Source organism: Sprattus sprattus (assembly GCF_963457725.1).
Source record: "Sprattus sprattus genome assembly, chromosome: 18".
Classification (NCBI taxonomy): Eukaryota; Metazoa; Chordata; class Actinopteri; order Clupeiformes; family Clupeidae; genus Sprattus; species Sprattus sprattus.
This window is the reverse complement of record NC_137916.1, coordinates 13,304,937-13,318,409: the sequence shown is the minus strand read 5'-3', so window position 1 is coordinate 13,318,409 and position 13,473 is coordinate 13,304,937. Positions and strand designations below refer to the sequence as shown.

The following is a 13,473-nucleotide window of genomic DNA, read 5'->3' as shown; positions in this document are numbered from 1 at the left end:
CATGTCATTGTACTCAGCAACTAGGCATGCACCTAGGAAAGTATTATAACATGAGTAACATATCTGATGTGATGATACACATTTTTAGCAAGACATCACAACTTTGGGACAACTGTTTTAAAAGTAAAAGACATCTGGCATGAATAATTCATAAATAATGACTTATGGAACTTTGTAATTTTTCAGCAACACTCAGTATCTCCGAAGACGATCCCTAAAGATGTGCACACTGGCTGTTCAGTACAATGACAATTTAAATAACGTAAGTGGCTAATCAAAGATTGTCAGTGAGGAGGCCTCTGTTGATCTCATATTGAATGACCCCATAGGGAATCATTTATGTTTGCCTTTTTGACTTGACATTATTCAAAACTGCCAATATGTTTAGGCAAGAAGCACTGATTAAAGGCAAACGGTATGATGATATGACAGTGATATTGAGAGTTTTTGGAGGATTTGTGTGTAATGATTTATTACCACTGACTTTGCATGCCTTCTAATCCTAGTAGATCCAGCCACCATTAGCCTGAACGTATTCTTCTGAAATGGTTGTATCTTCCTGTGACCCCAGAATCTGAAAATATGTCACCTATAAGTAACGTCATTTGTAAATGTACGCAAATATGTGTGTCTAATCAAACCTTAACACTAAGTATATCTGACTATAATCAGGAATGTGCTGATTGTATTGTGTAGTTTTGTGAAGGTATGTAAAGGGAGTTTGGACATGTCAATAGCTTGGGATAAGATTTTTTGTTTAACGTCAGCTTCCTGAAAAGACCCACATACATTGTAAACACTTGAGAAAGTATGTTATCAGTAACTTGTTTTATAAAGAATGTTTTCCAATTTGACCCTTGTGGAATTCTGACAACCATCGTGTGGACTTTTCATTTCTAAGCCCAAATGATGACCTTACTTTTTTAGATTAGCAAGATGCAAACATCTCCATTAACTTTGTACACTGTGCTCTGAATGTATGTCTACTTCTCTGTTTATTCTCTTTTTCAAGTCCATTGGCATTTACATATGTTTTTTCCAATGTGCCGAGATTAGAAGATGATATGCATTCTCCTGTTTGGCACATACTAAACTGTGTCAAATATCAGGAGGTACCACAGCAGTCAAACAGAACGTATGAAGGTGGGAGGATAAATTGTTGTGTTCTGTTTAACAATTTCTTAAAAGAATACATTCAGTCACTGGCAACATCATATGGTCCTTTATGGTGTGTTAAATGTGTGTTGAAGAGCCATTGAAAAACAAAATGTCCTACTTTGGATGTTAACCCAGTAGCCAACCCAACAGCTTTTTTAGATTTGTAGGCATGCCCCTACCCATACGACAGATAACAACAATGTTATTAGGTCAATTATGTGGTATTATGCAACTATTTATCATAATTCTCTTTACAACATTCACACCCAAAGCATTTGTATGTCCTGCAGCATAAAGGTGTTCCCAATTTTAGGGAGGGTGTGCAGGGTTCATCCTACTTCCTGTGTATGTCCATTTCAAAAGCTCCACCACACCACAACCACACCCTTCAGCATTTTGGCCGTATATATTATGGCCATGAGATTTGGATTTGCTCTCCTGCAGCTCTGTCTCCAGCATTTAATTTGGAAAGGAGCACTGGCAAGGACCTTTACAAATAGTTTACATCAACCGATCTCTTTTGAAGTGAGTATATAATGAATTTTATTTATATAGCACACTTTAATAAACAGAGAAGTCTCAAGGTGCTTTACAAAGCAAAATATATATAACCTTGTTACCACTGTTACTGCACATAGATTATATTTGCATGGTTTTAATTATATTCAAATATATTCATACACGTTACAATAATTACTTTATTATTTGTATTGTGGTTACTGTCATACATTTAAATACTTGTGAGTAACTGCTTTTTGTTCACATTGGACAATTCGCCGTCAATGAGATTAGTCAGTAATTGTTAATGTATACCCTGTGATGACATGTAAGAAGTTATAGACTAAAGGACTATTACTGCAAAGCATTACGCAACTCTACAAAACAACTGAACATTATTGTGATATTAGCGGTAAATGCTGTGCTGACTTTAAATTTGAACTTCCCATTGTCCAGATTTTCCTTGCTGGAGAGTCCAAGGTATGACATTCATTTCCTCAGTATTGGGGAACCTGCCTTCGACAAATGTCAGGATTGTTAGTTAGGCAAAGGGCATTTTGAATGTTGGTTGACAGGCAGTGGAATGGCAGTACACTAGGAATACCATGCAGGATGCTAGAATGCTGTCCACTACAGCAAACTGCACATGCATGTATTCTGTGTGGGGTTTGGTCCTGGTCCTTGAGGGTTTTTAGCCTTCACCATTATATACTGCATTGCTAGATGAGTTGGTATTGAGGACGCTGGGTTGAGACTTGGACAAATAGGTGGTGCTCATCAGTTCTAGTGTGTTTTGGATAACCTTAACCTTATGGTTTCAATAATCATACTGACTTTATTATTATTATTATTATTATTTTATACTTTAATGATATTTAATATTGTTATAAGCATTTTCCAATTCACTTTTTTGTTATTTGTATTTTCCTCATTGCTAATTTAATTATCTCATTATTTTTATTACTCTATTTTTTCAATGTTAAAAGTTGATTTGGACAAAAACATCTGCTAAATACCTAAAATACAACTATATAACTATAACTATGATAATAGGATGTTCAGGCTCATTTTCTGGATTCAGAAGTGATTGGTTATGATATAAACTATTTGGACAAATATAGCATTGAAAAAAAATATAAAAACATAACTGTTGCAACAGAAATATATAATGTAACATAAAAAATAACATAGAGACTACTTTACATTTGGACTGGATCCTACTACTGTGAAAGTTGAGATGCAACACATTTCTCTTATCAGCCTAAGGTGGAGCAACAGTACTGTGTAATTATTAAATGCATTGCTGTCCTGTCGAGTGTAAACTTGCCTATTGTCTGTTAGCATACTTTATGAGGGGATTTACATAGAAACCCACAGCTTTGTATAATCTTCAGGTGTCATTTTACCATTTCCCCATTTGAATGGATAAAGATTTGAGAAACTGTAAGCATGGAGACACTTCCCTGCTAGCTGCTTCACTGTTCTTAATATTTAGAAAATATGGGTTACGAACAGAATCATGTGGCAAAATAACAGAACAATTTCATTAGAAGGTGGGTGAGGACGATCTCACCTGAGGTGTCGCTATGAGGTAGGACCAGGGGTTGTCACAGTAGCTACAGAGAAACCTTGCAATCTCCTGATTCAGTCACTCTACCTGTCTGTTGGCCTGTAAAGGTTAACCAGATGCGAGGGTCACTGTAGCACCCAATCTCTGGTCCCCTTATAGTTGATGTAAATTGTGGTCCACGATTGGATCTAATGTCTTGGAGCAAGCCATAGTGTCAGAAAAAGGTCTAGGCGACCTGGAGGGCAGAGAGAAGGCACAGGTATACTGCAGCAGGATTTCTGTCAGGAAGTCTGTCTCTGTAACAGGATGGCGGTGTTGCCATGGGAAAGTGGTTAGTCAGTAAAACAAATATTTTTCAAGTGGGACCAAAGGCGTTGAAGGATTGGACGCGGTTGGAATTTTCCCTGCTAGAGCTTGATGTGGAGTTTCAGCCGTGGCATACATGGAGCATGAGCTGTCATATTTGGCAACATGCTGGTTGAACGTAACTATATAGGACGGTTACAGGCAGGATGGTCTCTATGTAACATCCCATCTATGTCCCCAGCACTTTTCACACCCAGTCGCAGTCACAGCATGAGTAGGATGGTGTAAACAGCCACCCCTTCATTAGTTGTTTTATTTGAGGGAGGGGATAGACTGAGCTTTTTCCTCTCTCTTAAGTGATTCACAGCTCGCATACATATTTGAGATGCTACTCTACCCTACATGCTGCAGCCAGCAATATCAGACTAAAGCAACTCAATTTGTAAAAGTGAGCTAACTTATTTAAAAACTTTCTCACTATATTATTATAATAAATCCAGTTCTATGGACTTTTCGAGTTCATTTTATGTTTCTTGTGATTGCAGTATCTATACATTATAATATGATCCACTGCATGTTTGGATTTGGACTACAGCATTTTCAATAAACTGTAAAAACGGCTTTCATTCCCTCTTTTTTTCTCTCCAATTTCCCAATTCACACTTACTTTGCTAAATGATACTCCTGGCTAGGTAGTAGAGAGGGCCACAATGACATTCCAGACTGGTGTGCCATTACCTTTGACAGTGGGGACTTAAAATACCTCTTTGTAGCTAACACTTGTATCTTTAAATACCTCTATGTAGCTAACACTTGTATCTTTAAATACCTCTATGTAGCTAACACTTGTATCTTAAAATACCTCTATGTAGCTAACACTTGTATCTTAAAATACCTCTATGTAGCTAACACTTGTATCTTTAAATACCTCTATGTAGCTAACACTTGTATCTTTAAATACCTTTATATAGCTAACACTTGTATCTTTAAATACCTCTATGTAGCTAACACTTGTATCTTTAAATACCTTTATATAGCTAACACTTGTATCTTTAAATACCTCTATGTAGCTAACACTTGTATCTACAATGTTCAGAGGGTGAGGAATGTCTAACTGGAGGTGTGTCTTAGGACAGCCAAGGGGGTTGTCACACAGAGGAATTATTAAAGCCATATGAATATATTCACATTTTGAGAGAATTCAGTTGAATGTATGTGTGTAGCACTGTGATAAAAACAATGCACTGCAATTGGGTTCTGTCCTGTTAAACCTAAGGTTTCAACTGTGTCTGTATTGCAGAATGAGTACCCCCATGTACAACATTCAGGTGACTACAGGAGACATATTTTGTGCCGGCACTTTCAACTCTGTGTATATTCGACTGATTGGAACAGACGGGGTGACTGAGCAAATGAAGATCAATTTAAATGGAGGATTATCAAGGGACTCGGTAATTTACAAAACAACAAAAGAACAAGTGTCATAATAAGTAATTTCCTGCATGCCTAACAACCCATTTGTTACATCATAGGTGATGGACTTGAAGTTGGCAGTGCACTCTAGACTGGGGAGTCTTGAGTTGGTGGAATTTGAAGCAGAAAGCTTTCTTGGCATTGTTGATGATGAATGGTTTTGCTGCAAAGTGGTTGTAACAACACCAGAGGCAGATGTGCTGCTGTTTCCGTGTAACTGCTGGGTGTCCAGTCAGGAAATGAAAGTAATCAGAGAAGCTACAGGTCAGTGCACAAAGGCAAAATACATTTTTAGGCCTTTACTATAACACAAAGTACATATACTATCTCAAGAAATAAAGTTAATATGCATTACTACTACTTTGTTTAGTCATACAATACTGGTGCTATCTTTCAATAAACTGTCTATAGCAAAGCTTATTTTCCAGGACACTAGGAGCAAGTCCTTGGAAGACAGAGAAATGCAGCTGAAAAGATGCCAAAAAGAGTTCAGGTGTGTGTCAAAATGTAACCGCATGTGGAACAAAGATCATTATCTCATTATTTTGAGATATTTTCTCATTATTTCAATATTGTATATTGTCATTTTAGATATTATGTTGTTATTAAGTTACTATCTTCTCATTTCTAGATAATATTTGTTATTTGAATTTGTTATTAGTGTGAGATATCAATATGGGATATGATATTCAAACTAATACTAAGTCGTCATTTTCTAGACAGTGTCTCGTTATTTTTAGTTATAAATTTGCCATCATTACTGCTTATTTGTTGCCTCCCTAAATACAGTAGGTCTTGCTTAATTTGGAGCCATGTTGTGGAGCATTAAATCACGCCCATACCATCACATTTCCTGTACCTTGTCAGATGGTGTTAAGCACTCTTCTAGCATTGTTTTATTTGATCTGTGCCTCACAAAGTTTATTCTCTGTTGTCAAACCACCTCATCTTGCTTCAGATATTTAGTCCTGAAATGTGCCATTGTGTGCCATGGAAATCATTCTAATCAGTTTTATGTTATTTTAATTTAAAACTATGGGATTTCTTTCATTAACAAGGATTTGCAGTGATTCCAAACTTTTGAATGGTAGTGTATCTTGAAAATACAATTTTGTAATTCTGTTATTTTGAGATATTATCTTGAAAGTCATAATGTCAAGAAAGTGTCTAATTATTTTGAAGCAGCCAGAATTTTAACTTGCTTATTTTCTTTCTTGCTTTCTGCTTATTTTTGCTTAATTTCTCTAACCGCAGATGGCATGGATATGCTCCAGGACTACCTCAGATTGTCCATGCAAATAATGCCTTGGCTCTCCCCCCTGAGGTCCGGTTCTCTTTCACAAAAGAGACTGAGTTCCTTCTCACACTTGCAGCAGCGTAGGTCAATGCAACACACATTGTTTGGATGTAATGCTCCCTGTCAAAGCCAGCTCGCCCTAACCACCAAACATAACTATTCAGTTAAGGAAATTAACAAATCTGTACATCTTTATGATATGAGACATTACATGTATTCATTTAGCAGATGCCTTTATCCAAAATAGCTTGAAGACAAGGTCGATTTGAAACCAAGTAACAGCAGGTTAAGGAAAGCCATTAGCAAATCTGGGCAGTTATTTCCTGCTGCTGAGAGGTGGTAAAGCAAGGCCTTGTTCACTAAAACACGAACATTGTTGGTGAGAGAAAGCATAAGCCTGAATGATGGAATTCAGTTAGAAACATGTTGGTAATTTAATGCAAGCAGCCACAAGGATGAATGCAGAGTGGCATGCCCTCTTTGGCTAGTCAAAGACCAAAAGTGCTTGTTCTGGAAGCAGAGGGAGGTAGCTGACATTTTCTGCTTTTGCCACACATAGGGACACTAGAACTTTTCAGGAAATATGTTTTAGATAGTGGTGTAAAAAAAATGACTGAAATAAAAATACATTTGACTATACGTATTACATGTGGTTGTAGATTTGTTCCACTGAAATTGGGCGCACTCGCCGACAACAGGAACTCATGGGAGAGCTTTCATGATCTGGATCAAATCTTTGTCACCAAAAAGACAAAAGCCTACGGTATGTTTATCATGAGCTCATCAACAAGCTGAGGCAGTATGACATTTTGAGACTTTCATAATTTTCTGCCAATGTTTCTCATTGCAGAGTTTGTGCGTCAGCACTGGCAAGACGATGAATTCTTTGGCTATCAGTTTCTCAATAGCCCTAACCCAATGATGATTGAACAATGTTCAGAACTTCCAAAGAAGTTTCCGGTCACTGATGATATGGTCAGATCCTACCTACCAGGTGGTAGCTCTCTGAAGAAAGAGATGGAGGTATGATAAAACAAGCAAGTGTCTGATTTGCATATGTTTTCAGTTATACACAGAACTAAATGTTAGATTTCTTGCTAAAAGAACATGACTGTTTTTGTGAGGTGTCTGCTGCTGCTTTTTCAACTGGCTACTGACAATAATAATAACTAAACAAATAATTATATAGTGGTTAAACATCACAGTGCCAAACAACATCAGAATTTACTGCAATCAGACATAAATAGCAAAATTGAGCTAATTGTACATTTATGAATATGCAAACATCATTTTCCTGAGTCATTAAGGCTTATTACAGACATTTTATCAGTCTGACCTAGAAAAGATTCACGCTGAAATTTGTGAGACTCCGATGAACAGAATATCATGACCTCAGAAAAAGTATAGTTTCACAAATGCTGGATTGGTGATTGATCCAATATGGGAAATTGGATTGTGCTGTTAAAATGTCCCTTTCTTGAATTGATTAGGGAAAACATAAATACACAAAATTCAGTGCCCTCCACAATTATTGGCACCCTTAGTGAATACAGGCAAAACAGGCTATGAAAAAATGTGTCTGACCAAAATAAAGCTTTTTGGCAACAAACATCAAAGGTGGGTTTGGCGTAGAAAGAAAGATAGCCATATAGAAAAGCGCACCCCACACCCACTGTGAAGTATTGTGGCGGATCTTTGATGTTGTGGGGCTTTTTTTCTTCCAAAGGCCCTCAACATCGTGTTAGGATACATGGTATCAGGGACTCCGTCAAATACTGGCAGATATTAATTGAAAGCCTAACAGCCCCCTCTAAGCTTAAAATGGGCCGTGGTTGGACCTTCCAGCAGGACAATGATCTAAAGCACACCTCAAAATCAACACAAAAATTGTTCACTGACGGCAGAATAAAGGTTTTGCCATGGCCATCACAGTCTCCCGACCTAAACCCCATAGAAAATCTGTGGAAAGAGCTGAAGCCGAGTCTACAGCGTTGGCCTAAGAATTTGAAGGATCTGGAGAGATACTGTATGTGGGAATGGTCTCAGATCCCATGCCATGTGTTCACCAACCTCATCACGCATTATAGGAGAAGACTCAGAGCTGTTATCTTGGCAAAGGGAGGCTGCTCAAAACATTTAATTAAGGGTGCCAATAATTGTGGCACATCTGTTTTGGAGAATAATATTTATTTAATGTCCAAATTTTTTTTTCTTACAATAAATTTACTTCAAGAAAAGGTAAGATTTTTGTGAATATTTTGAGTGAAAGAACAAGAGGATAAACAGAAAAGACATTTTCTTCATAGCCTGTTTTGGTCACATTCACTAAGGGTGCCAATAATTGTGTAGGGCACTGTACCACCATTTGGCTAAGCAAAACAAACAGGACAGCAAATGCTCTAATAGTATAACAACAACAACAACAACAACAATAACATTAATAATTGTATTGTATTTACATAGCACTCTTCAAGCAGTAGGCACAAAGTGCTAAATATAGTCATGTAAATAAAATACATTTGAATAAGAAAAACAAATAAAATAGTGAAACAAAACCAGATCAAAGTAGAAGTACAATACAAGACACTAAATTGGTTAAATTGATTAGCATGATCATGATGGTGTTATCACAGCGACTGATGGCTCATCATGACATTCTAGTCATGATCATACTATCACATTTCCAAATTTCATTTTTCCCTCTGAAACATTATTCAGATGCCACAGCGAGATAATTACAGTGCCCCAATGAGTACATTTCTCTGAAAGTGGGAGCCTTCAAAAATAATTGTTTATTTCTCCATACATTTCTATCTCATATGCCCAGAAACATGAGTGTCTTGTATTCTTACATTTGTGTGTTTGCATCTGAAGTGCTCTTTTTTGACTGCATTGTCAGGAGAGGCCTAATGTCCAATACACAAGTCAAATTTAGCGTAAATTGGACTTCCCATGAGTAGATGGAAAAAGTAGATTTTTCAAGATTTTAGCCAATACATTTTCTAAGATATGATTTAAGGTATGATCCCTTTTATAGTGGATATTATGGAGCTTGCTAAGTATCCTGAAAGGACAACCAAGGTTGTCCACTTTTAAATCATCAGAACAACCACAGCAGGCTTCTAGCAACTTCACCACTTGGACCCTTAATTATCAATATTACATTAGAAATATGGCTGGCAAGAGTCAGCCAAACATTACAGACATGTTGTATTTTGCAATAATGGATGAAACCTCTTAATCCTTTATCACTCTCTAGAACGGTAACATTTTCCTGTGTGACTACAAGGACTTGAACTCTGTGGTAGAAAAGGGAAATGTCATCCATGACCGTCAGCAGTATCTGGCTGCTCCACTCTGTTTGCTCTACAAGACCTCGGATAAAAAGCTCCTCCCTATCGCCATCCAGGTACACAGTGTATGCACAATGTTGGTAGAAACACAGACTGTTCCATCCAAGTATTACGTGCTACAACACAGGTTTACATATAATGTATATTACATTATAATCCATATCAATTGATGCTCTGGTTTCTGTCTACAGCTGAAACAGGAGCCAGGGGAAGAAAATCCCATATTCCTCCCCTTGGATAACCAAGACTGGCTCTTGGCCAAAATTTTTGTGAGAAATGCAGAATTCAATGTGCATGAGCTAAACTACCATTTGCTTCGTACGCACATGCTGGCTGAAGTCTTTTTCATGGCAACTGTGAGGCAACTTCCCTCTGCACACCCACTTTACAAGGTAGATATTTTGCAATCTTAAGGGAAAACTGCCACTGTTTATTTATTGAGTTTATTTTATTGGTTCACTGCCACTCATCTTTATTGCCTTTTACTGTGACTGCTATACCACCAACCCAATCTGTTTGAGAAGGAAAGTCCTATCATATAAAAGTACACGTTGTAATGTTATGGTAATGACCTTAAGGGAACCTTATTATTCCCCACATCATTTACATAGAATAACCAAGCCATTCAGTGTCTTGAATTTCACCCTTTTGCAACATTGTGCATGTGCTAGCCTTTTCATCCTCCAACTAGGGATATGCAGTATGTTTCAATTAATGTTTTAATGAAGACTATTGTCTTGGTCTTCGTAGCTCCTGGTCTTCCATTTCCGCTACACTTTGCAAGTCAATATCATGGCCCGAGACCAGCTCATGTCTGAGGAAACCTTTTTCTCTGAGGTATTTCCTGTTTGTGTGTTGTATACAAATACTGTAACATTTTGGTAGAGATACATGTCTATAGTTAGAATCTCCTATGTATATTGCGGCTAACTTCTTCTGCTGTTAACCTTTGCCTTTTAATTGTTTTCTCTTCCCTCTGAAGCACACAGGGATTGGGTTAACTGGTTCGAGGATGTTTTTGAGGAAAGCTTTAGCAACCCTGACATACGGCTCCTTATGTTTACCAGAGAACATCAAAGCACGTGGTCTAGAAGAGATGCCAAACTACTACTACAGAGATGATGGCCTCAAACTGTGGAACATCATCCATGAGTAAAAAGTCATTTTATCACCAGTCCAGTCACTGCAGCGACTCATATCATAATATATGGTTACACACTGTTTGTTTAGCGCACAAACATAATATGGGGCCTCATGCTAATTAGATTAAATAGGGCGTTTTTTGTGTGAACGTTCGTTTTCTGTGGATCTCACTTACGACCATTTCAGAAAATGTCTTAGACAAAATGTAGGATGGTTTCTACGCAACTTTTTATAAATGAGGCCCATGGTCAGAGGTCTGTGGGCATGTCTTCTAATTGGTGGATTATTGGTGAAGAATAACTTCACTGAAACAAAGCACTGACCCACCCAAATATTGTGGAAAGCCTTCCCGAAAGCCCTGACCTCCACCCAATTATTGTGGAAAGCCTTCCTAAAAGGGAGAAGCTTATTATAGCAGCAAAGAGGTGGGTAGGAGGGGTCATTTTAATATTCAGGTGTCCACAGACATTTGGCTGTGTGGTATATTGTCTATAAGATATTATTGTTTAACACCCCAATTCTATCTCTTTCACTCACTTTAGTGCATATGTCTCACAGGTATGTTGAAGGAGTGTTGGGGTACTACTACACCTCTGATGATAACATCCAGAGAGACACTGAGCTACAGCTTTGGATCAAAGACATTTTTGAAAAGGCTTTTCTTGAAAGAGAAAGCTCAGGTTGGAGAACTGGTATCTTAAGGAATTGTTAGCATTAATGATGCACATGCAAATAGTTACAGTCATGGGATGCTGGGTATCTTGGGTCATAGATGCAGAAACCTTTTTGAGTAACATGCGTATCTCATTATATTTGTGTCAAAACGTCATAGTAAGAGTAAGGCGTAGAATGCTGCTTCTAACTTTTTGTTTAGTTGTCTAGAGGCTCAACTACCCTAATTTTCTTTTACAGTGTAATGAAAAGCAAAACAACGATTTGTTTTTTTTTCAGGGGTACCACAGAGTTTCACTTCTTTGGAAGAGCTCATCAAGTTTGCCACCATGATAATTTTCACTGCATCTGTCCAGCATGCTGCTGTCAACAATGGACAGGTTCGGATGTTCAGTTTAAATTACCCTTTTTAGTTCTTACATTCATACTTCTCTTATATTTTGATGTTTTTGTCTTATCAGTTTGACTTTGGTGGTTGGATGCCTAACTATCCCAGTTCCTTAAGACGTCCTCCTCCCTCCGGTAAAGGTCAAGCCAAAGAAAGTGATGTCTTGGAGACACTGCCAGACATTGGCACCACAGTGAACACAATGACTGCTCTGTACGTGCTTAGCCAGAAGTCCTCCGACCATGTGCGTAAGGCATTGTATTTGCCCTGATCAGTTCATAAAGTATCATTTCAGTTAACCTTTCCTATTTATTTGATACGAATCTCACCATGAAATTATAGTTATTTATTATTAAAAGGGGTCCTTACATGAACATCAATGAATTCCTGAGTTTAACTTTTTGTCTTCAATACTTTGCAGTACAGCCTTGGTAATTGTCCTGAGCAGCTATTTGTGGAGCGGAGGCCACTGGAATTGAGTGATGACTTCAGAAGAAAGCTCAAGGTCCTCAGCTACGACATCAAAGCCAGGAATGTTGGTCTTCCTTTGCCATACCCCTATCTAGACCCAGAGAACATCGAAAACAGTGTTGCCATTTAAAATGAAACATCTCAATCATCTTTGACCATCTCATAACACTCAAAACAATATTTTGTGGTGGTAGTATTTAGCGGTTTGCTTTTGAATTGTAGTTGAGTGTGACTAGCTATAAAGAAAGAGTTGTTAGGATGTGTTAAACATCCATAGTTTTTTTGCCTTTTCGTATTCCTGGTGCCAAGCACAAAGGTATGTAAGCTCTCATAGGCCCCCTTGTGTAGGCCCTCATGCCCTCATAGTGTTTATCGGTTTTGATCTTTTGTTACAGCAATGAAGCTGGTCAGACATCCAGAGTGTTTCTACCTATTCTTGCTAATTCACAAGAGAATTTCAGCTTTACTAAGCCCACACACACATCTACATAGGATAGATTTTAAGCAAACCTTTTATTATTTTCTTACAAAGCAAAGTGCATAGTATACTGGATGTAGTGCCTGGATTGTTTGGGCATGTCTACATCATGAACAGAGAAATTCATAGTAACCTATATACAAATACGATGTGTAACGTTGTTCTCAATTGAGGTCTTGCTCCCTGTACCCCAAAGCTACATAGTGCAATTACAAAATGTTATATATGTATATACATACACACACACACAAATGTCCCATTTTTACCCATATCTTCAGTATATTAAACATACTGTACTTATGCAGCTGTAAAGTAAGAAATACATGGTCAATTTGAAGCCTTTCCTACTTGCCTTAAATGTACACTTTGCTTGCACTTGAGGTCTCAGGTAGTGTATTTCAACCCTCAAAATATGAATGATATAACACATTTGATTAATTAAAACAAATGACATTTCAGGCACCACATAGGTAGCACACACTCTTCTATTAAAATGCCAATGTTAAAAATGAGTTGATGGTTTTCATTCATTGTGTTCAATACACCTTCTATCCAGATATATTTTTCATCGTATATCGTTCAATGTAAACATCTATGGACAACTTGCTGTAAGTTTAGTATTTGAATAGACCATGGGTCAGCCCCTCTCTAGTGGCTCCTCAGCAT

At 37.6% G+C, this 13,473-nt stretch overlaps 1 protein-coding gene across 1 annotated transcript; it reads left to right on the top strand.

Moving 5' to 3' along the window:
- Window positions 1–4,833: 4,833 nt before the first annotated feature.
- On the top strand, window positions 4,834–12,459 carry LOC308379106 (hydroperoxide isomerase ALOXE3-like; the record flags this gene model as incomplete). The annotated part of the gene is made up of 11 exons (XM_080856162.1): window positions 4,834–4,983; window positions 5,065–5,269; window positions 7,153–7,325; window positions 9,562–9,711; window positions 9,847–10,047; window positions 10,406–10,492; window positions 10,638–10,807; window positions 11,357–11,478; window positions 11,750–11,850; window positions 11,932–12,102; window positions 12,280–12,459. The coding sequence occupies 11 exons, from the start codon at window positions 4,834–4,836 to the stop codon at window positions 12,457–12,459; spliced, it is 1,710 nt and encodes a 569-aa protein (XP_080712288.1).
- Window positions 12,460–13,473: the final 1,014 nt, after the last annotated feature.